At 36.2% G+C, this 26056-nt stretch overlaps 1 protein-coding gene across 1 annotated transcript in view; it reads left to right on the forward strand.

The window, feature by feature from the left end:
- The window catches only part of TUSC3 (tumor suppressor candidate 3), a 130633-nt gene extending 105129 nt beyond the window's left edge, over positions 1-25504 (forward strand). The window contains exons 7-10 of the mRNA XM_005864095.2: positions 9367-9430; positions 16993-17067; positions 19352-19442; positions 24288-25504. Coding sequence (XP_005864157.1) covers positions 9367-9430; positions 16993-17067; positions 19352-19442; positions 24288-24303 — 246 coding nt within the window. The 3' untranslated portion in view covers positions 24304-25504. The remainder of the gene's footprint in view (positions 1-9366; positions 9431-16992; positions 17068-19351; positions 19443-24287) is intronic.
- Positions 25505-26056: the final 552 nt, after the last annotated feature.

Raw genomic sequence — 26056 nt, forward strand, 5'->3', positions numbered from 1 at the left:
ACCAGTCATACAGCCACTGTAACTCAGGTAAAGCTCATGGGAGAGATCTCTCTCCTTTATGATCAGGACTGACAACACTTTGGGGAGAAGGGCTTGAATAAGACCAAGCATACCTACCTCGGCTGGAGCCACGCTGTCCAAACACTGCCCTGCTCCATGTCCCTGGTCAGGGGCTACCAGCCGTTTGGGTCTTGCACTTCCAATAGCTCAGCGCCACTGTAACTCAGGTAAAGCTCATGGGAGAGATCTCTCTCCTTTATGATCAGGACTGACAACACTTTGGGGAGAAGGGCTTGAATAAGACCAAGCATACCTACCTCGGCTGGAGCCACGCTGTCCAAACACTGCCCTGCTCCATGTCCCTGGTCAGGGGCTACCAGCCGTTTGGGTCTTGCACTTCCAATAGCTCAGCGTCTGCCTCTGTAACTTCACCATGGGTCTTGCAGTATTCTACAGAACCGCCCTGTACTGGACAGGAGGGTTGAAATTGGAGTTCTCAAACATATGCTGTGATGCCAGATGCTGTCCCTGCTGATAGCATCTTGTACTTTCTTCTGTTGTTTGAGCCCAATTTGCAGGCAGCAGTCTTCATAGGCTTGCAGCCATGGAGCTCTAAGCTACTACACTTGGAATAGGAAGTCGTCGGGGTTTTTTTGTTTTTGTTTTTAAGTTTTGCTAGTAAGATGCTTTCTCGGAATATGGAACAATTCTTTTATTGTTAAAAACACTTCTTACTAGAAATACATTTTTCTCTGAATATGTAGCCTTTCTGACAGCTGTTAAAGAATTACACATTCCCTCTCCCCATACAGCCTCTTGTAAAATGTAGGTAGGTAGAAATGGCTTTCAGCTCTAAACAGGGTAAATTTCTGGTCCTACCACAGACCTATTGTATGAGAATCTCCAAAGATGGAGTCTAAGAATCTGTTGTTGTTTTTTAAACAAACACCCCATTTTTGAGTGGTCAACCTTTTAATGCTCAAGTGGATAAGTCAAATTGAAGAGTATGGCTGGGGTAGGTAAGGGTACCTCACTCCACATTTCAGGGTCTTATTGCTGAGTGGCAAGCGATCCGATTTATCAGTGTTTTCACAAAGACCTGTGTCATGTGTACTGTAATCATTTTCTTGTTCAAGCCAAATATTTAATGAAGTACTTAGGAATTTCAAGCATGAGGTACATATAACCTCTGGGAAATCAAACACAGTGGTAGTCTTTGCCACGTAGATGTAGGTAATACCTATTTATATCTCTTCTTTCAGGCAAACCCAGAAGGCCTGGCCCAGCTGTTGTCTGATATCTTGTCACTTCTGCCACTGGTGTAGAGGCCTAGCAAGGAATAGTGCCTACTCTGAGGAGTTGATGCAGGTTGATGAAGGAAAAGACCCATAAGGAAAGGGATGGAAATGTATGACTAACAAGAAATAGAGGAATTTTTTATTAGAATGTCAGAGTGACAAGTACCTTGGTATTTCCACTTGTTTTGTTCAGGAGCAGCGTGACCCAGGATACCTCCTTTTGCCATCAGCTCAACAGAAGCCTTCTCCACTCTTTTTTTTTTGGTTTGTTTTGTTTTATCAGTATATGTGTGTGTGTGTGTGTGTGTATATATATATGTGTATATATACATGTGTATATATACACACACACACACACACATATTTCATACTTGGAGTTATAATCCATACTACTTTAGTTTTTGGCTTAAATCTAATCCAGCTTTGATTCTTTGGAGCACTTTCACTTGGCTCTGAAATATGTTTATTCTAGTTTTGTTTCTTTATTGTTTAAAGTATTACATATGTCTCCTTTTTCCCCAATTGATCCCCCACCACCACTCCTGCTCCCCAGGACAAGCCCCCACCACCCCAGTGTCTGTGTCCATTGGTAATGCTAATATGCATGCATAGAAGTCCTTTGGTTGATCTCTTACCACCACCCCACCTGCCTTCCCTCTGAGGTTGGATGGTCTATTCAGTGTTTCTTTGTCTCTGAATCTATTTTTGTTCATCAGTATATGTTGTTCATTATATTCCACAAATGAGTGAGGTCATGTGATATTTATCTTTCTCTGACTGGCTTATTTCACTTAGCATAATGCTCTGTAGGTCCATCCATGCTGTTCAAATGGTAAGAGTTCCTTTTTTATAGCAGCATAGTATTCCATTGTGTAGATGTACCACATTTTTTTAATCCACTCATCTGCTGGTGGGCACTTAGGCTGTTTCCAAATCTTAGCTGTGGTAAATTGTGCTGCTATGAACATAGAGGTGCATAAGCCCTTTCTGATTGGTGTTTCTGGTTTCTTGGGATATATTCCTAGAAGTGGGATTACTGGGTGGAATGGGAGGAAAAAATGGAATAATGACACTTTAGTTCCGAGTCTGCTTTCTGCACTAAGGTACCCAGAACACTAAAATAAAATCATCTCTATTCTCTCCTTTTAAGTTTCTTTCTGGGAATACTACTGCCCAAGAAAGGATTCATTTGAACTGTTGAGATATGCTGTCTTGTTTAGTGTTAAAATTAATAGAAATACTTAAAGGCATCCTGGGATCTTCCCACTGTATGATGCTTTAATACTGCTTAAGGTGGAACCAATCAATTGGGTCTTTATTAAAAACACAATTCAAATGAATCCTTTCCTGGGCAGTGGATTTGTTCTTGGACTAAGACAAATTGTCATTTACGTAACACCCACAATATCTAATCTTTGTTTTATTCGTTTGCCATTTTCTTGGTGTCAGAAATAATTTTAAAATATTTTACAGCTTTTAAAATGATCAAGATCACTTACATCTCTCTAGGATTGGCTTAAGCACACTTTTTATTTATTTAAGAAACTTATACCAAAGCAAATAGATGCCAATATATATTTTGTCAGTGAATATGGAAGAAATAAGAACTAATTTGAATCCTATATATCATTGTCTTCAAAAGAGTTATTTCCTGGCATATATATATATATATCTATATCTATATCTATATCTATCTCACTGAACAACATGTTGTACTCTGCTTATGGTACTATTTGATTTTACTTGAAAGCCCCTTTAACTACAACAGTCTTTATTAAGGTTTATCAAACGGGTTGATTGTTTATATCTTGCTTTTGCTCCATAGATGATAATGTTAATATTAGCTTGGTATGTAAGGGACTTGAATAAGAAGTTTAAAAACAATTATTCACTGGCAGGAGAATTTAACCCAGGCATATAGAAGATTCTTGGTTAACGATAGTCATAAACCAGAGGACATTATGCTTATCTATGAGTCAAGTGACTAATAATAACATTGACTACTTTTGGGTTTTCAGCCTGATACGAAGTTTTTTTTTTTTTTACGTGTATTATCTAAGTCACTTTTCACATTTAGTTTATTCCGTTATTCGGTTGAACAGTTTGAGGCTTAGAGTAATCCTGTTCCAGGTCACACTTGCGGCAGTTCCAGAATAGGCAGACCCACTCAGACATTTTGATTAAAATCCATTTTAGTAACTGCTATACGACCCTGTTTTCTTGGTAAAATCAATCTCAGTGTTTTTATTTCACACATTAGGAGACTTAGGCTCCAATGATTGAACGGACCAAGATTAACGACTAGTTTCTCAAATTGAATGCATAGCATCGGCGCTAGAAACCAGGATCCTGCCTTTCAAGCTCAGTGTGCTCTTCATCACGGTGACCGCCTTCCCAGACAGCAGCCCGATGGGCAACACGGGCCATTCATATTTTAGAACATTCAGTGCATAAAAGGACTCCTCACTGATGACTCACTGCCCACACACTTAATATTGAAAAAGCAGAACATAATGGTTTTACCTTCCAAGAATTGAGGAATAAAGGGAATGAGGTTTCTTTTATCTTCTGACATGTACTACATTTTGGTTAATTTCCATTTCCTTTTCTGTTATGTAAAAGGTATTAGGACCATTGTAGTAAACAAAATATACTAATTTATTTTCAAGGAGGTCACTTGAAATTAAGTGTATTTTTCATATATATTATTTATATTATGCTCTGCAAACTTCAAGTCATCTAATATTTCTTCTGTATAAAACTGGCTTTTAAGTAAGTTGTGGTAATGAACTTTCTGATAAAGTATTTATTAATCATTCTTTTATTTGATTTTGATCCATATGCTCTATGAAGTGTTCAATGTACACAACAAGTAAAGAACATTTGTATTAATGGTTTGTCAAGCCATTTGTCTCCATGGAAAAATAAATATGTATCTAATATCAAAGGACATGCAAATTTTTTTCTTGACAAGTCATCTGATCTGCAAATGCACTGTGGTTATAAAAGCAAGTTAAATATGTATGTATTTAGGATTAAATTACCATTTTACCAATATCCTCCTTATCTGAATTAGTAAAAATCAGAGGGAGAAAGAATATAAATAAACATCATGCTCAAGCTGTAAAGGGATTTCATTGCTTTACATATTACTTCAAACTGCATGCATCAGTTAAATACAAAATTTTAAGAGCAGCTTAAAATTGTAGACCTCAGTTAAATCTTAATTAGATTAAGCCACTGCAGTAGGTGGCCCCTGAATGAAAGGTAGCTCCCTAAGGTCAATACTTAAGGCCTCTGGAATGTTTATTGCCCCTTTATTCTTGTATTTGCCCGTGGCTTTTAGTATGTGCCAATAATCTGTTTCACTTTGATAGACAAAATGTGTTCTCACAGTTTGGATGTATATACTTGTTAGAATATAGTATTTTTGAGTTTTTTGTTTTCTGTTTTTTGTTATGCTGCACCTCCATTGTCTAAATCAGACATAATAATTGCCTGATAGAAATGTATTAAATGAATTCTACTTTATTAAATCCTGAAGTCTTTTGAGTATCTGGTCTTAATGTGATTTTGATAACTGAAGAAGATGGACAACAGCCAAATGTTAGTACAGGTTCCTGAGTATCATCTTTAAAAAATACCAGTTTAACACACTATATTCACCAGTTAAAATAAAATGAATTTCTGAATGACATTTAAGCATCCTTGTCTAATGTTTAGAAAATAGAAATAGCTTGTTTGGAATAGACTTTAAAATGACTTATCCTTGGTTATTTTTCATTATTCACTATAGAAAAAAAAACCAGGTACTGTGCTGATTACTTAACATGACTTCGTCTTACTGGATTTTTAGGATAATATTTTGAGGAACATCTTCCTATTCCTATTAAGGATGAGATCATTGATGCTAAGGAACTTTTTCATGATTACACAGCTAGCAGGTAGTGAACTCAGGAGTCTGTGCAAGCCTTTACTCTGTACTGCCGCATGTATACAAGAAATAAGCCACAATTGTAGATTTGTTAGAGTGAAGTAGGCCTTTAAGGACAAAACGTGAATTTTTTTTAACCTAGCTGTATTTTTAAATTAGTTAGAAATATGTAAGTTCTCTAGTATTGTGTCTTGAAGCAAATATATATATATGTATATATATATATATATATTTAATGATATATTTTTCGCACACATTTGAGAAAGAATTGAAGGGTTCTAGTAGGGTAATGATAGTAATAGTAGAATCTGATTAGTTCTATCAGGATTAATCTAACAATTAGACTATAGGGTAGAGGCAGGAAGAACAAAGGGGGCTATTGCAATGATGTAGGGAAGAGATGACTGCTCGGGCCAGATGGTGAGGCTGGTCTAACCCGCGGGCTCCTCTGCCAGTGCTCCCTGGAAGTGTAACAGGTGGCTGAATTTGGAATGGATTTTGAACATAGAATTAACATTTTTTTCTCAACGATTGGAAATATGTAAAGGGAGAGAGGAGAGAACAGACAAGAACAATTTCAAAGTTTGGTCCTAAATAACTGGAAAAAGCAAGTTGATATTTCTGGGATTGAAAGGGGGATGGACATATCAAAAGTTTGTTTTGACCATTTTAGCTTTCGAAGTAGAGTCTATTAATGAAGACTATTAGATTACCAAGCAGAGCTGAATATATATCAGGCCATATGCAAGTCTGAAGGACTGATCTGGGGGTAGAAATGGAGGAATCATCGCTGTAGAAACGATCAGTAAAGTCATGAGGCTGGAGGAGAACACCTGGGAATGCTGAATATAGAGAAAGGGCTTAAGTCTCTGCATCTCTGAGTTACTCCAGAATTTATTGTGAGGATGATGAAAGGGAACAGCCAAAGTGCCTGGGGGAGAGGAGCCAGGAAAGCAGGAGAATCTAGAGTGGCATCGTAGAAGTCAAGGGGAGGAAGTAGTACAAAAAAGGAGAAGGACCTCATGCAGCGAACTTAACAGATCAAGTCCAGTCAGAATGAGATATGACCATAGAATTGGAAGTGGAAGTCTGTTGATGACTTTGACCAGAGAAGATTCTATTACTAAAAAAAGTTTTAAAATCACTCACCTAGAAAATATCTCAAGTTCTTGCTTCTCTAAATTTGTGATTCTAATATAGGCAAACTACCTTCTAGTCATTATATAAATCTAGGTATAATATCCAGTGTTGTTATGTTTAAATATTTAAGTCATACAAATGTTGACTTTAATGATCATTGTTTAATTATGTGATTGCCAGATAAAGCTTTTATAAAATGTTTCACTTGATTGCCTTCTTGTCTTTTGATGTCATTAATTTATGGTGAAAAAGGTATGAACTTTGGAAGTAGACATATGTTTTAGTCCAAATTCCACCAATTACTAGTCATGCAATCTTAAGCAAGTTAATTTTTCTAAATCCCAGTTTCTTTATTTGGAAGATGACATGATGATACTTATTTTATATGGTTATCCTATATTAAAAGCCTAATATGCTAAGTGTCCCGTCGACTATTCAACCAATCAAAGCGTAATATGCTAATGATATGCTAAGGCTGCTCAACTGCTTTCTGTGAAGTGCACTGACCACCCAGGGGCAGACAGTCAACTGGTCGACCAGTCGCCATGACATGACAACCAGGGGGCAGGCGCTCCAACTGGTAGGTTAGCTTGCTGCCAGAGTCTGGCTGATCAGGACTGAGTGAGATGGGCCGGACATGCCCTGGAGCCCTCCCACGGTCCTTCCCCAGCTGGCCAAACTCCATGTCCCTCCCTGGCCCCAATCATGCACCAGTGGGGTCCCTCAGCCTGGCCTGCGCCCTCTTGCAATCTGGGACCTTTCAGGGGATGTCGGAGAGCCGGTTTCAGCCCGATCCCACAGGCCAGGCCGAGGGACCCCACTGGTGCATGAATTCATGCACTGGGCCTCTAGTTATGAAGATAAAATGGGATAACATATATGAAGCATCCAGTAAATAACAAGGTAGCATAATGAATAGAGCTCAGAATCTGAAATCAGAGACCTACATTCAAATCCCAGCATTTACACACACTAGATATTTAAATCTGGGCAAGTTTCTCTTAAACCTCAGTTACCTTATCTATATCATGACTATAATAAAAATGCCTACCCTGTAGGATTAGTAGAATTAAATGAGATAGTGCATGAAAAACTTTTAAGCATCTTACATAAAATGAGTGCTAGATAACTGGTAGATATTACTATTAGTAGTACTTGGTACAATTCTACTTACTATTATTCTTGCTGTTACAATTACTAGAATAAAACCTTTGTTCCTTTGTATTGAGGGTCTTATTTTCCAACCAGACATAAATTGCTGTCAAACATAGCTAGTATTTGTTTTGGTTCATTTTTGTCATTCATTACTAATGTTAGAAGTCTTAAATGATTAACTAGCTAGTTTGACTTTCAAAACTATGCTTATCTCCATGTAGGGACATTTAAATGGATAGAGTCAGAAGAAAACACATATGATAGGATTACTCAGAAGTTATAATGTGAATGCCCAGGAACGGCTATCTTTTAGCCAGTTTGCTTGAAGCTGTGCTTATACATCTAAATATCCCTTTGGATGAGGCAGTTGCACTATGAAATATTGAGAATTTTTAGATGGAAGCAAAGACAGTTTAGATCAGAGTATAAAGTATAAAGAACAGCCTTTACATGAAAATACCAAGACAGAATTAAAAAAAAAAGACTTTATATACTTCAAAGAGATAGTAGGAATCATCTGATTTTGTTCCTAATTTTATAAATGACGGGCTATTGAATATCTGACACATTTGGTGATGTGTTTAGGGTTAAGGCCAAAAAGGAATAATTTCTAACTCTCTTTTGTTTTTAGCCTAAAATAGCCTGCTTTATTCACTTTTTTCTTTTTCTCTCTTTTTAAAAATAATTCTTTATTGTTGAAAGTATTACATATGTCCCCCATTGATCCTCTCCAGCCGCCCCTGCCCTCCCTCGCCCCAGGCCTTCAGCACCCTATTGTCTGTGTCCATGGGTTATGCATATATGCATACATGGTCATTGGTTGATTACTGCCCATCCACCCACTTTTCCCCGCCCTCCCTCTGAGATTCCACACTCTGTTCCATGCTTCCAGAAATACTGTCTCCAGTAAAGCATAATGCTTTCACCTATATGTGTTGTCAAAATAAAAACAAAGGAAATTTTTGAGAGGACTAAAGTGGTTCTTCTCGAATGATACAATTACTCTTCAAATGTGATATAAAATTGAGGCTATTAATTTTATGCCGTAAGAGGTTTTTTTTCTCGAATATTTTTTATGAACAGAACACCTAGACAAGTATTTTTATTTAAAACAACTGCCAAGCAACTGATTTTCATGAGAGATTAACAGCTGAAATAATGGAGACGTCAGATTTTTTAGAAGCAAAATATCTTAGATGATTTTTGTCAGATTTTCTGTAATCTACTGGATATCAACTAATACAGTTCTTACTACGTATGAAAAACTGTACATTTCTCAGTGAGCTAAAACAGTTTTAATATTTATATTTTAAAAATCAATTAAAATGTTCTAATGAAATGAGTGCACTTATAAAGCTACCTTATTTTGGTAATGTGGAAAAGAATGAATTAATATTTGATAGATTATTGTTGACTTATTTTAATGGACTCAGTAAACTTGGTAAACTTACTTGCTCTAATTTATAACTTTTGCTATTAATAATGTGGAAAAGAGTGATTTGATAGATTATTGTTGACTTATTTTAATGGACTTAGTAAACTTACTTGCTCTAATTTATAACTTTTGCTATTACATTGTGTGTATGTTTGTGATAAACCTTTGAACAAGATATAAGTTCACATTGATATTAAGTTGCTGCCTACAGTTTACAGTAATATCAGCCACCAACATTTACATCTATTATTTCTAGTTAACAAGCAATTATTTCATTTAAAAAACTCCAAATGGAGCTTATTTAATAGATTTTTCTATTATCTTCATGGTATAAAACTACAATGTACAAAAAAATCCCTAATTCCTCAGATTGTAATATTTGCTTCTTTGTCTTGTTTTTCTAGAGCTACATTCATGGAAGCAGCCAGGCCCAGTTCGTGGCTGAGTCCCACATCATTCTGGTGCTGAGTATCCTTTAAAGGACTGATGATTGAGAAAGAAAAACCATGTGCTGTCAAATTAATTCTCTCCTGATAATAAATACCAAGACTTGTAAAAGACATTATATTTTAAATTGGCTATGTCTAATTTTCTGATTTCTATGCTAATTATTTCCTATTATACTTTTGGCTTTTATTCTGAATCATTAACAGACTCTTAATTTTCTCTTTTTTACTGAGTAATGAAGTTAAAGTAGAGCTTTTGCTCTGCCTCGGTTATCTCTGGCTAAAGGTTATTTGTGAAACTTGTATGGTTTTTCCCATAGGATTTTAATGGTGGGGGCAGGGGGAAAGCATCCTATAATGTAAAAAGCAAGGTGAAAAACATTATTTTATTACTGGTCCCCTTAAATATTATGATCAGTCAGAAGAGGGAGACGTAGGACAGTTAGAAACCTCTTTTTGGAACATACCAGACCCATTGTTTTAAATCAGGTAATTCTGCCCAGTTTGGGGTCAACAAGAAGATAGCAGGATAGGAAGGAAGGAAGTTCAAGTATTTAAGACAAACGTGATATTCTCTGAGTGGGGGAATTACTTTTTAGGCAAACAACTGTATTTGGGGGGAACACTGAGGTTTGTGTGAGTCGTGTGACATTTTGACTTTGAAAATGAAGCTGGAGGAGAGATTATGACTCCATTTTATATTCCAGTGTCTTCCTAAAGCTCACTGGGCAGCACTGACCCTCTTCTTCCTCGTACCAGTTCTCAACCTTTTCATTCCTCCCATACGTGACCACACATACTTGGCGCATACATGGAATTGTGCATATCTGTAGTCCATTTCTTGCTTGCATTTATTTAATTACCTCTATCTTTTATGGCTTCAAATTTAAGAAATGACTAAGATGAGTATTTTTGTGTGTGTTGTACTTTGCCTCTTAGATTGGACTTGGAAATAACCTACATTTTAGTAAACGTTCTCAAATTTTGTGATTTTCATCAGTAACTACAGGTTTCTGTGTTTCGACTTTAATATGGTAAGATATTAATCCTTTCTGCATATCGGAAGGGTTTTTAGTGAGAAAAGGAAATATTTGCAAACATGTTTATAGGAACATCTCCATATCTAAAAATGTGGGTAAGGCCATATTTACTCTTATTTCATCTCTTAATTGCATGTTTATGAAGGAAAATACATTTGTGTTCAAGTATAATAGTAAGAAAAAATACTTGTTGCAGGTCACTTTTTAGCTCTTATTTATATATACACATTTTTTCTACCCTATTTCAATCCTTGATGTAGCATTTTAGCAGCATACTTTATTCAAAGCAGCTAGTCTATTAAACACATCAGGAGTACCTCACAAAAGAAATGAAAGTTCCATTATATGGCAGGAATTCTCCAAGGTTCCATTTCATGGCTCATTGACATGAAGCTGAGATTTAGGATGCAAAGAAATTCCATAAGCAGTGTGAAGTCTTCCATATAGAGTTCTAACATGAATACCTAAAAGAACTAGAAGTCCCTGTTCTCTTTCTGTTACCAGTAATTATTTATTGCTTTATTTCTTGTTTTATTTCATAGATATATATGAAAAAGAAAATTTCTTTTAAAATGGTAGACTCAATAAAATTATCAGTAAAAGTTAAGAAGCCATTATGTAATAATTTGTGATTTTACTTTTATTTGGCAGTCTAATTTTTTAAAACTATATATTTTTCTCTTGCAATTTATGTGTGTATTTTTTCCCTTATGGGAAAAAAAAGTAAATTCCAGATGGTTACTTTTTGTTTATCTGTAGAGACCATTTCTGCCTTTTGTTTTTCCCTTCTTAATTTAGTAAGCCAGGTGATTAGATGCAATGGCTATGTACAAAAGTTTGTTGGAAAAAACCTAAGGAAGAACAGATGGAGTTGTTTGTTGTCATAGGTTATATACTTATATTTACTACAAATGTTTTTCTCCCTATTAGTAGTGTTTTATTTTCTCTGTTTCTTATTTAGGGAAGAAAAAGGAACAATCCTAAGTAGCCTATGAGAGAAAACTATCTAAAAAGTTTAAGAAATATTATGGCATTTTAATACAGATATGTGAACTAAGAAGAATTTATATAATCCTTTATGTTTTCCCATTAAAATTTATTTTTCTTTCATTTTTCATTCAGTTATGTTTCAGTACCTGATGCAAATAAGATATATGCTATTTACAAGAAAGTAGACAGATAGAAAAAGAATTATCCTGCTGTGTGGCCCGTGCTAAAATCAGTGCTCGGACGCAGCAAGAAAGCAGAGAGCACCTGGATGCCCAGGTAGTTCAACTGACTGTTGGGTTCATTTTGCTACAGTAGCCAAACAAGTTTCCCTGTCGGAGAGTAAGTGAGGGAGAATATTCCAGTAGGAGGCACAACAGGTACAAAAATATAACATGAGAATATTCACAAATAGTGAAGAGGAGATTTGGCTGGGTAATGAAAATGTACACATGCCTTGCTAAGAAACTTGAACCTTATCTGAATTCACCAAGCTACAGTCTATGTGTGCCAGTGGGTACAGGACACACGAGGTATTGTATTGGCTTTACTGCCAACTATACAAACTCTGACCTGTCCCATGATTCCCCATGTCCTTTAAGTTCTGAGATCTAAAGAAGATGGCATAGATAAGTATCAGTTGGAAGTAAAAGTGCTAATATAAAAGGCAAAGGCTATACTAGCGATATATATATTCTTATAAATATCACATTTGCTTTTCATTTGAGAAAACATTTGTTTTCCATTTATCATGAAAGTTTGATTCTGCATTTATTTTCAATCTGTGATAGAGAAAAATGTTTATTTTAATGTGTTATATCGAAGAAAAAAACATTATAGGAGAAAATTAATGATGGATGCAAGTTGAAGATAATTTTAGATTTAGATTCCTGTAAGTCCTCTGTAATGTGCTCATATATTTTTCAACTTCTGTTCTCATTCATCTTTAATTGGCAATCGTGACTCTCTTCCTGGAGCAACAGTGAACCTAACATCATGTGCAATTGAGAATGAATTATAATGCAATACAAACGCATTTGTTATTAGTTCAGTAGGATGCCCAGTGCCTTTGGTTATTACATATAATTTACACAAATAGCAGCTTCTAGTGTATGTGGGATGTCAGTGTTTTGACTTTTTAAGCAATAAGATGATGATTGGCAGGCTCAGCAAAGAAACTGTGGAGTCTGCAAGTAGTTGAAGTACTAGTATATATTGCTACAATGTTAATACAAATGTGCAAAATAATACATGAACTAGACCGTGTGTGTGTGTGTGTGTGTGTGTGTGTGTGTGTGTGTGTGTGTATGTGTAGGCATTAACTATCTCAGAACAATAGAACAAGTCTCAGAAAAATTATAGTTTATCCACTATATACTTACATCTCATATACTCTTTTAATGTTGTGCCAAAATGGCTCCAGCCATAATTTTAAAGGCAGAAAAGCATCTGTTATCCCAGAGTTAGACATAGAATCTCCCCAATATCTAGGGGCTTTCCTTAATTATTCAACCTCCCACCCAATGAAGGAAGCTCTACATATCAATTCTGACAGATGAACATCTAGCTTCTTCCTCTGTTTAAAAATTAATCCTTCGTGTACAAATGTTCGTTACAAATGTGAATTATTTTTCTCAAATGAAAAGTATTATGTAGACTCTTTTTTCTTAATCCAAAACTTTTGTTTCCTTGGATATTATGGAACTTAAGCCCAATTAATTCTCAATAATCAAAGATCTTACACTTAAAAAATATTTTTAAATAAAAGAGGGAGGGTTGGTGAGTTTAAAGCCATTTTAGATTAATTCTTATATCTTAATTTTAACCATCAAGTTTAAAGTAGGTTCACAGCTCATTTCTCAATACTTTTGCAGGAAACATTCTGAGAATGAGATCATACTTATTTCCTGACCCTACTGCTTTCTAATAAGATATTTTACTCGGGGGTTATACACAGCCTGTATCTAGGCACCTCTTTGCTTTAAAATTCCTATTTTAGGGTTATATGTACAAAGGTTTACGAAGTTTTGCATTTCTTTATATACGCATTTATGAATATGAACTTTCCTTTCAGAAGGGATTCATAGAGATCAGAGCAGGAATAAATGAAATATAAACCAGAAAAACAATAAAAAAAAAAGATCAAGGAAACTAAGAACAAGTTCTTTGAGAAGATAAAATTGCCAAACCTTTAGCTAGACTAACAAAAAAAAAACCCTAGAAGATCAACTGATACTGCAGATATAAAGAGGATTATAAGACATTCTAGGAACAATTATATGCCACATAACCTAGAAGTGGATACATTGCTAGAAACACACACTCTACCAAGACCAAATCAGGAAGAAATAGAAAAATCTGAACAGACCAATAATGAGTAAAGATACTGAATTTGTAATAAAAAATCTCCCAACACAGATTTCCAGGACCAGATAGCTTCACTGGAGAATTCTACCAAACTTTTAAAGAAGAATTAACACCAATCTTTCTTAAATTCTTCTAAAACTGAGGAGTAAGGAACACTTCCAAACTCATTCTAGGAGGCCAGCATTACCCTGCTACCAAAGCCATATAGGGTACCACAAGAAAATTATACTAGTAGACCAGTATCCCTGATTTATATAGATGCAAAAGTTCTCAACAAAATATTAGCAAACCAAATTCAAGAACACATACATAGGATTGTACACCATCCACCAAGTAAGATTTGTCCCTGGGATGCAAGCATGGCTCAATATATGAAAATCAATAAATGTAATATATAATATTAGAGGCCCGGTGCATGGATTCATGCATGGGTGGGGTCCCTCGGCCTCCCCAGCAATTGGGGCTGGCCAGGGGGAGGGACCGTGGGAGGTTGGCTGGCCATGGGGTTTGGCTGTGGGAGCACACTGACCACCAGAGGGCAGCTCCTGCATCGAGCGTCTGCCCCCCTGGTGGTCCGTGCACGTCATAGCTACTGGCTGGTCATCAGGTCATAAAACCCTAAGCAAACCTTCAACCAGTCGACCGAACAACCAGCCACTATGACGTGCACTGACCACCAGGGCGCAGACGCTAAATGCAGGAGCTGCCTCCCGATGGTCAGTGCAGTCCCACAGCCAACCTCCCACGGTCCCCCATCCCCCCTCACACCCCTCCTGGCTGGCTAGGCCGAGGGACCCCACCTGAGCACGAAATCGTGCACTGGGCCTCTAGTATATAGATAAGTTATAAATTCAACAATACAATGTTGTTTTCGCTTTAAATAGCTACCTTTTAAAAATATTAAGAGGCGAGAGAAAAATTATATATTTTAAATTTACTCTGATGCTTTTCATTTTTTTCTATAGATCTGTGTTCCTATCTGGTATAATTTCCTCAGACATAAATATCTTCTTAAGCATTGTTGTAGCTGAGATATTCTCTCAGCTTTTGTTTATATCAAAATGGCTTTATTTCACCCTCATTTGGAAGAATATATTAGATGTTGAATTCTGGGTTCACAATTTTTTTAGCACTTTAAATATATAATTTCTTTTGTGTTGTTGTTTCCGTTGATTTGGATGAGAAGTTGGCCAAAACATAACACTTTCTCTATATGTAATACTTTTTATTTTTCTGCTGCTTTCAATATTATCAATATTAAATCTTTATCTTTGGCTGTGGTGTGCCTAGATGGGGCTTCTTTGAATTTATCTTACTTTGGGCTTGCTAAGCTTCCTGAATCTGTGAGTAATATATTTGTGTATTTGTGTGTGTGTGTGTGTGTGTGTGTGTGTGTGTGTGTGTTTTAAACTAAATTTGTGCTAACATAAAAACATTCAAACCTGTAAAAAAAAAAAAAAAGAAGAAGAAGAAAAGAGCAAATGGGCTTTGTGCTCAGATAGCTGCCTTGAATTCTGGCTCCAGCACTATTAACACCTTGTTCTAGTTATTAGACCTCTCTGTAAGTTGCGTTATCACAATGTACAAACAAGAATTAAAACAGTACCCACCTCACAGCATTGTTAAGGGGCTTAATGAGAGGAATCCCTGTATGGTGTTCAGCCCAGTTGCCTGCATACAGTTGCTTCTTCCCTGTGTTTCCTTCTAGCAGTTTTATAGTATCAGATCTATGGTTAAGTCTTCGATCCATTTAATTTTTTAAATCATATTTTCCCCAGGAATAGAAATCATGCCACTTCCCCCATGATTTTATTAATGAAATTTCAGCAACTACTTAGCAGATGAAATCATAAAATGAGTATTTTATTTATAATACCTACATAAGGTCATTTTAAAACATTTCATATATTTGCAAATATGTGTGATAGTAACTATGTATAATCATATGTGTAGATTAAAATGTATACATGAATAAAAAGGGTGTTTCCAGAGAAAGATGAAAGGAGAATCCTAACTTGACTCCTTAATAAGGACCTACATAGTCATATCCGTCTGCTCCAAAGCACTAAGCAGCAGAAATTACCCACATGGGAACAAGATGAATGATACAAGCTTTTAATTTTTTCTCTCATTACTAGAAATGCCCTATGACTATGGACTCAAGGGAATTTACATCAGTAGACTGTCCAAAACACCTTAAGAATAATGAACCCTTAAATCCACAGATTTATCATACTGGTAGCATGAAACAGTCATTCTCTTACACGATTCTTTCAGGCCATCACTACATGATTGAAACCCAAGGAATTTAGTAATTATCTAAATTTCATTGGTTTTCAAACTGTGTATAATGGACCCCTAAAAGTTTAATGGTAGTGTGTGATGTGTATACATGTATTGGGTGGGGAGGCCGGGGTGAGGGTGAGAGGGTGAGAGGGTGATGCTATTGCACAGGGCTGATAGCAGCTTTTTCTCTTGTTACTTTAGACTTCTGACCAAACTTGGTTGGTTTTATGCTGAATATATTTTAATCTTCTATGACTGCCAATGTAATGTATCATTGTGATTCTATATTATCTATGTATAATGTGAAATGTCATTATTGGTTTTGAGAGTCCACATAAAGCATACGTGCTGTGAAGGTCCTGGAATTTAAGAGCATTTCAATTACTTGCAAAATCTCACAAGGTTTTAGGTTATATATTTTAAAAATCAAGTTAGTCCTAGCTGGTTTCGCTCAGTGGGTAGAGTGTCAGCCTGCATATTTTAAAAATCAAGTTAGTTCTAGCTGGTTTGGCTCAGTGGGTAGAGTGTCAGCCTGCAGACTGAAGGGTCCCGGGTTCGATTCCAGTCAAGGGTAAATGCGGGCTCGATTCCAGTCAAGGGTAAATGCAGGCTCGATCCCCAATAGGGGGCATGCAGGGGCAGCCAATCAATGATTCTCTCCCATTGATGTTTCTATCTCTCCCTCTCCCTTCTTCTCTGAAATTAATATTTTTTAAAAAATCAAGGTAGATTTAAATACACAAAGAATGATAATTTTATTTTTTCTGCATAGAATAAATTGTATTTAGCTCTGTGTGCATTTGTAATTTAAGTATTCCACTACCGAAAACATTGTGTTCAGATCCAAAAAAATAATATGTTTTATTTGAATGCATTGCTACTGTTTCCTTGACAATTACTATAGATGCTGCTATCACCATGGGGATGGTTCTTCTAAATGAAGCAGCAACATCCAAAGGAGATGTTGGAAAAAGACGAAGTAATTCTCTGTTGTTTTTTTTGTAATTTTGTTTTAGACTTAAGATTCATTTAAATCAAATGAGGAATATAAAAGTTCTTTGAAAACATAAACTAAAGAAATGTTCTGGTTGAGGAACATTGCAATGTTTTTTACTCTTCTATTCTTAGATGTACTCAAATAATTAAAAATATACCCCTTCCGAATGGGTTTGGGTGACTTTCTGTGGAACTGCAGAGAAAGGAGAAATTCCCTCCACCCTCGTCAGGGGTGCTCTGCCCAGCTCCATGGAGCATCTAGTCCTGGAGTACCATGCATCCTGCAGGGAGAGGTGGGGATGCTGGGGGGAGCCTGAGAGGTGTATTGTCAAATGGTAGGTCCTCAATGCCATGAGAATCAGGTGTGCATTTCTGAGCCCTTTTTAAAACCCAGAATTTATGTATGAGGAGCACAGGTGCCTGAAAAAGGCTAACATTTTATTAAGAAGTTTAAAGATGAATAATTTATTTAAAATAAAAGACTTATTTCCTTTATGGGATAATAGCTAGGTAATATGATTGTTAGTACATCATAGTGATTTCTGAACACTTAGGTATCATAAGTGTTGAAATGTATTGGGTGAAATATACAGTTTAGTTTACCTTTTCCCATGATGTTCTCTACACACGTTTGAGGAAATATAGAAGAAATAAACATGTTACTTTGTTTAGCTAAGCATTATTCAGATATATCACTTCATGATATATCTTTTAAATAAACAATGTGATGCTCTTTGGATTGATAAATAACATGAGGCAAATTCTTGTGTGATGATATATTACCATATGTCCTATCATATCAGGCTAAATAATAGTAATAAGTGTGTATTAATATTTTAATCACAATGTCTATGAAATCATTACTTCCAACTTTTCTCTTGGTCGAGATTATATATATATATTTATTGCTCCACCCCCCACTGCCAAATTATTTGTGTGTGTGTGTGTGAGAGAGAGAGAGAGAGAGAGAGATTATATTTTAAAATTATTTTCTTATTCTGGTAGAATGGATATAATACAACTGTGATTATCATTGATCAGGTCATTGACCAGGTCAGAATGTTTCTGTGTCATAGCATTTGCTTCTTACAAGTATGTTATCTGGGATGGGCTACAGTGATTCATTTAGTAACTACTAACTCCTCACCAACCATTTAATTCCTTTCCCTTATCCATATACAAATATTTGGTTGCATTATTTTATTCCACTGCAGGAAATCAAGTAAATATGTGTTCACATATTTTGAGCCTCATTTCCCACTGAGCATAATAACCAAACGAGGCTACTAAGAGTGACAAAGGGAGTGGAAAGTTTTATTCAGCGTCTGAAAAGCTTTTTAAAATAAAAAATAAAAAAGGAAAAGAAGTGTTTGATAAAAGTACTAAATGTAGGAAGATATAAAGTAAAGCATCATGCAGTTAAGTCTGGGTTTAGTAAGGCTGTTGTAAGCTATGTTGTTACATGCTCTATCTAGTGCCTGGTGTCCAGCATACTTGGATATTCTACAGTATTTTTAAAAGTGTTTTTCATTTTGTGATATTGAGTACCTTTTTTTTCTTCCTTTGAAGTTCACCTATATGGCCTTGTCTGAAATGAAATGTCACAGAGACTACAATTGAATGCTATTAAGCGCTTATGACTTAATTTGTACTCAAATCAGAGAGAATGATATTCCTACAAAGTTGAATGAGAACTGACTAACAGATTTCTAGGCCATTATTTTGAGAATACCATACCATATATACTCCCTTTTACTCTCCAAGCTTTTATTCTTAGCTTTCTATACATCATAATGAATTATTTGTAAGTAACAGGCTTTTACTGATGCAATAATCTAAAATTATTTTCATAAATACTGCATGGCCCTGAGAATAAAATTATATTTAGCATTCCAATAATGCAGATGTCTCTGCTAATAGAGCTAATGCTTCATAATACAGGGATAGTTTCATCTGTGGTTTATCACATATTTTGTTTGTTTTTATCCCCTGGGGCATTTTAGTACTTTTAGGAACTCTGTAAGAGAGGAAAATTATCAAAAGACTTAAATCAGTCACTTTGGTTATTTTCATACCCAAAACATACCCACTCATTGGGAAGAACGTGTAAAATAGTGAATCCATTGTATTTTGGATTATCTGATTGTTGTATCTGTATGTGCCATGAACTATTGATATAAGTACACTGTAATTATTGAATGCATTTTTAAATGTAGACACTTGGGTTGCATGTGTCTAGACATTAATGGTATTTTCTGTCTCTCTAGTCATTTGCCTGGTGGGATTGGGCCTGGTGGTCTTCTTCTTCAGCTTCCTTCTTTCGATATTTCGTTCCAAGTACCACGGCTATCCTTACAGGTAATATCATTATACTAACGTGACTGTTTTCATTCTTAACTAATGGAATAAACAGAATTTCAATGGTTAATTTATATTCAAGGGTTGATGTAAATAACTAGCTCATTTTCCCAGAGATTTTAAACTCAGTTAAGCAAGTGTGAGCACCTGCTATGTATGTGTTCAGCATAGATTATACAAAGGAGATAGAAGACATGGTCCCTGCTCCCAAGCAGAGTATAATTTATTATATATATATCTCCTATATAATAAAAGCCTAATATGCAGATTGTCCCCTTGGGCGGTCATTCAACCGAGAGTTCGACCGCTCACTATGACATGCTCTGACCACCAGAGGGTGGCACAGAACATGGTGAGTGTCGGCAATGTGGCACTGGCAGTGGGCAGCAGTGAAGGCGCTGCTGGCCCTGATGGGCCCCGATGAGAGCAGGACCACGGCAGGATAGTGGAGCAGGTGAGCAGGCAGCACCAGGCCATGCTGGGTGTGAGCGGGGCCTGATCGCCCCACTGATCACCCTGCAGACGGCAACCAGCAGTGGTGGGGGGGGCCTGGCCCTGATCAATGGTCCCACAGGCGGATGGTGGAGCAGGTGAGGGGTGGCGCCAGGCCAAGGCGGAGTGCCAGGTGGGGCTATGGTGGTGGGGGGGGTGGCTGGCCCCGATCAATGATCCCACAGGCGGATGGTGGAGCAGGTGAGGGGAGGCGCCAGGCCAAGGCGGAGTGCCAGGTGGGGCTATGGGGCTGGGGGCACAAGCCGGGGCTGCAAGCTGGGGCCTGATCCCTGCAGGTCATAGCATTTGCTTCTTATAAGTATGTTATCTGGGATGGGCTGCAGTGATTCATTTAGTAATTACTATATATATATAGTAATTACTATACACACACACACACACACACGTGCATATCCATATAACAAAATGGGTTTTAACCTTTGTTGAATTCATCAAAATTTCTTTTTCTTTTAGATTATCTATCTACCATGGCTTTGACTGCATTTTCAGTTTTTTTCTCATATAATCTACTGTTAAGTTTTTACTAAACTTTGCATCATCTTTTGAATTCTGCAAAGTTTTAGCTTTTTCAAATAAGAAAAGCCAACTTGAAAGGAAAATTAAATGATAAAATAATCTCCGGTGACTAGAATTGTCATAATGAATATCTCATACAATTTCCACCAACATATTGTCATGATTGGAGGTAGGAAGTTGTTGAAAATTAATTCTCATATCACCTCATTATAACCAAACTTTAGACTTTTACTAGAACCTAATACAATTGGTGAGCAAGATTATACTTGGTCATTTCATGAACTAGGCACAAATTTACTTCTTGAGCATATTCCTTCTTCAGCTTCTCTTAGAGAATAAATGTTTTACTTTCTCTACAGAGTCCTTCTAATAGCTTAATCCATCCTTCTCTTAATAATGGAGTAAAGGGCCTATATTTCCTTTTGCAGTTAAAACTGCTGAGTTAGTGCAACTAGTGATACATTGATAGAAAGTAAAATCCCGTCAGACCTTACATCTTTTCCACAGTGAACTGTGCAGTTATCTTAAGATGGTTTATGCGGATGATGGCAACAGTACACGGCTTTATCTGGGGGACAAAACTAACCCCGTAACAGGGAGATCTGCCTGTGGTGCTTTAGTGGAGGAGTAAGCCTCTTCAACCCCACCTGGCAGAGGCTCGATTCAGTTCTCTTCTTCCCACACAGTAAAGATAAATGTACTCAAGGAGTGGAGAAATGTAACATGTCTGAGCTGTGGGATCATCTGCCTTAAATCCTGACTGCAGTGTGAATGAGTTATCAGACACATTAGCTCCCAGGGCAACTAGAGTAATAAAAAGGGCAAGTAAAGTCTCCAGTTTCTTCATTTTGTTCTTAACATTATTTAACCAGCCAATTTTGGTTTTGAAAATGTGAAGTGATCAGGCTAATCAAATCTAAAGTTAAGTATGTCCAAGAAAGAGAAAGCTACATTTTTCTCTTTCCCCTACCCTAGGATTGAGAATCATGGTTCTGTATGATTTGAGTCTTAGTTTGTAAATGAGTATTTGTATTCCTCTTAAGTGTTTTTTTTATCTAAGATGCCAAAAACACTGAAAAAAATTAACTCATTTCAATCTGCAGCACTTAAAATATGCCAAAGAAAAGGCGTCTCTTTTTATTAAAGGTAAAAGACAGAAAGAAGTGGTGTTAGGAGAGTCTTTAAACCCTATTTAGTTGACAGTCAGGAAATGGGGAAGGTGAGGAGCAAATTCTAGCTTTCCTTGTGTACAGGTACCCACTTATGCCCCATCTACACTGTTCTCTGACGTAGCGGAGTAATGTGTAGGGAAAATAGAGAAAATTAAGTTTTTACTAGTTTCATTGCATAGTATTACATTTGACGGCACTGATTTTGTTAGGCGGTGAAGAATTTTTTTCAAGTCGGTACTTTTTCCCGCGGAGTAGGTGTCATTTAACAGAATTCTCTCCAGTCCTCTAGATCTTCACCAGGAGAGGACATATAAATCCTCAGGAAGTTTTCAAATACATATTCCAGGCCTCCCCCTAGGTACACAGAGTGAGCATTTCTGACCCGCAGCCCGTGCTTGCTAATGTGATGTCTACATGAGTGTGGCATTGAGCCTCCTGACTATGTGACCAGTCCCACTGCCTTGTCAAGGCCCCACCAGGTTAAGCAAGGGACAGGCCTGCCCTTAGCGGGCCTCCTGGGGCTGGAAATGGAAATGACATCTCCTGTGAGAAGTCGGAGATGGAAGTCATGCCCAGGAGTGGCTGTGGATATGCAGTTGGACCTGATTCAGATGAAAACCCTAACGAGGAGCTGCCGAGAAACAGAATCAGAGCCTCGCAGAGAAGCTGGGGAAGTGGAGGCAGATCCTGCCACTGCAGCCGCTTCTCCAAGCCCTGGCATTTCCTGTGCCAAGAAATACCCGATTCACAGAACCACGACCGCCATTATTTGTAAACTAATTTTTCACTTTCCTCACAATTTTGGATTCTGTTAAATCTACAATCTTTAGTTTCTTCTATATAGAGTGATCTTTTTACTTCATTTTTATTTTCTCTTAAACCTCACAAAACCTTAAACATTTATACCATTCATATTTTCTCAGTACTTCATACTGCTATTTGTTTTGTCAGTCTATATGCTGAAGAGGATAAAAGTCTACTGTAAATTTATCCTGTGTCCATAAACCTTCCCCACATTTTTAGTCTTCAGGGTTTTTTTCCTACAGTAATAATGTTTCATACCATCACTCTGTTCTCCCAGATTGTCTTTTAAGTTTTTAAACTTCCTGATTTAAATCTCTGATCTGCTTGTTACTAGCTGTGTCCTTTGACAAGTTACTTAACTTAAACCTTGGTTTCTCGTTTGTAAATGGAAAAATTTTACGTATTTCTTTTGCTTAGTGTAAGGATTGCATGAGAGAATGCATGTAAGAGCAATGACACATTGCCATTATTTATTAATTACTCAGTGGCACATATTAATTACTCAATAAATGTTTGAAGCTAATTATTATCATAATTAATTCTGATGCAAATATTTTAAACTCATTTATATCTAATCTACATTTTTCTAACCAGGGTTTTTCTTTACAGTGAAGATTAAGTAACTTGTTTGCATGATTGAGTTGAGTGGAGTACAGATTTTCCCTGAACCTTTTGATGAATTTAATTGGACTCCTGAGTCTCTTGAAACTACCAGCAAAACATCAATCTTAAGAATTTGATCTAATTACCACCTGAGCCATAATTCAAAAAAAGAAATTTTATTGCAGTGGTAGCACTGAATTTATTTTGGATATTAAATAAAGATTAACTTAAGGGTTTGTCCTATTTACTAATAAGAGCAAAATGCTAATAGCAATACATGATAGCGTTCACTTATGGGTAATTACTTTCCCAATATTTTCCACTGCCGTTTTCACTCACGGTGAAGTTTTCTTCAAAATATTTCTGTAAAAATATTTATGACATATCAGGTCTGAAGTAGGAAAATAACATGAATCATCCTCCTAATTCTATCACGTTGCTTCCTGTTTTTAAGACTCATAGGAAATAATATTTAGCTAGAGCTTTTAAAAAAAAAAAATATTTATGACATATCAGGTCTCAGGTAGGAAAATAACATGAATCATCCTCCCAATTCTATCACGTTGCTTCCTGTTTTTAAGACTCATAGGAAATAATATTTAGAACCAGAAGATCTCAGCTCAAGTTCAATATATAATTTTGTATATTAGTTAATATACAAAAGAGAGGTTGGATCTAAGAACCTCTCTTTACTAACATTGGGACTTAGAGTTAATTTTACTGTTTCATTAGAGTCTGATGATGCTTTTATTATACATTCTTTCTGGTTCAATATAATGAAGTTATACATTTCATAAAAATAATGAATTGTTTATATTATGTAAGTAAATGAATTGTAAACTGAATGATAAAAATATTTAGGACATTGAAATTACCCACTTTAAATGTTTATTTCAGTCCATTCCTTTATTTCCCCTGTATTACCAGTTTAAGTGATTAACTATTGGTCTAGCCAACAATGAGAGTGACCCACAGAAATAGTGTGTTTTACCCAAACTTTACCACACAAGTTTAAGTTCTTATCAGCGTCTTCGCCCACCACTGACCTGCGTTGAATCCCAGCCTGACCCCATTATAGGAACTAATTCAGCACAATTACCCTCATATAACTATTAAAATGAGATGAATTAATGTAATGATGACATTTTTTGTTATGTTTAATATGTACTAATTTAGAATGGGATAAACAGCTATTGTGTTTTTCTTACTTCCACTCATCATAATTTTTCTTTTTCAGCTTTTTAATTAAATGAAGCCAAGTGGAATTTCCATAAAGTGAAAGTTTACCATGAAGATGAAGTGATCCTGACACTCTACTTTGAATTCTTCAGTACATTTCCATGTTTATTGTGATAATGTAGCTTATTCTTGTGTAATTTTATAAATGTGAGGTTTCCCAGTGAATTTAATTTATGGAAATGTGTGGTTAAATTTAATATTAGCACTGGAAAGAACAAAGTAAACACTGACGTGTTTTTCAAGCATATCATCATATTCCGTGTGTGCTCCAGGACTGAAATAAATGACAGTGTGTCAATTCATGCTTAAATGTTCGCTTATTAGTAAGGGAAACCACAGCGTTACTAAGGGAAAACTAAGAAGTGTGTGTTAATAAATTCCTAGGGCTGTACAGAGATAAGATATATGCATGAAAATATGTCATGTTCTGAAAAATTATATTTATTGCAGTTTCAAGTTAAAGGATATGGTTATATAGTGTTTTGTTCTAATTAGTCCTAACTAGAGGAAGGTGTGCAGGACAGGGAGCTGGGTGACTAGTACCTACAACTTGGATGCCTAACCTGGGAAAGATAGCTTCTTTCCATTTATAAATCTAAAACAAACGTGACTAAAGCAACATGCCTCAAAGGAATCGGCAATGGAAGCAGCACCCGAACTAAGAATTCGTTCCTCTCCAACTTCAGAGGTGTCATCTAGGAATCCAGACTTAGAACCACAGAACTCACCCTTATTTCCCCCGCGTTGCCATCAAAACCTCATTCCCTGAATTACCCTGATATGAGTGAGTGACTCAGGGAAGCTGTTTTGAAAACCAAATATTATGTTTGCATATCCTGTTTCTGATTGTTTATACAGCACCTTCTCATATGTTATGGAGTTTTTTCCTTCACAGCAATTCTGTAAATTAGACAGGAAATGAAAATTTTGTCTGACTTATAGAAGTATTACAAGCTGAAAGCCAAAAAGAATAAAAAAACAGAGCTTGTAGCTAGACTTTTAAACCTCAAACCTGAATTTTTACTTCTGTGGTGCTACCCAAAGAAGGAATTAGAAACAGTCCAATAAACTTTTTGTTTTTCCTCATTAGGCTTTGTTACCTAATTTTCATTGAGATCCAAATAATAGACCACGAACAACTTTGTTAGCTATATTCTCAAACAGGAACCAGTGTACATCCACAGAATTTACTTATCTTGTATGTATGAAATTCAATAAAGAATGGAAAATATAAAAGCATACAGGAGCATATTAAGTTCAATCCGGGGGCAATATCTGTGCTAGCAGTATGAAACCTCTTTTCAAAACATGATGATATTCAATAGTGAAAAGTTATGTAATTCAGAACTATGTTAAACTTATCACCAAATCTATTATTAAAAACCATGTTAATTCCCCTAGTTCCTGTTCAAATATTGATAAATTTAGTATTGGACAGCATTTATGGAAGGGCAATAAGGGAACACAATCATTGGTTTAATGCCTATCCCTAGGTAGCACTTGACCTGTGAATCTCAAGCATTTTCACGTTCTAAAGTTCATGCAGAACAGACGTATAGTTGGAGTTTGCCAAATTTTATGAACACTTATTTATTAAGTATAATTACGTGTATTTGTCCTTTTAAAGCTCTAAATTCTTCCAGTTAGTGTGCAATAGACTAAATGATATTAATACATATTTATTCTCTCTATAAAACTTAGTAGTGTGTAATCATGAGCAAAGTCAGTTCTCAGATACTGTGATCCAGGTGAAAAGAACCTCCCTGC

Source organism: Myotis brandtii, unplaced genomic scaffold, assembly GCF_000412655.1.
Source record: "Myotis brandtii unplaced genomic scaffold, ASM41265v1 scaffold185, whole genome shotgun sequence".
Lineage (NCBI taxonomy): Eukaryota > Metazoa > Chordata > Mammalia > Chiroptera > Vespertilionidae > Myotis > Myotis brandtii.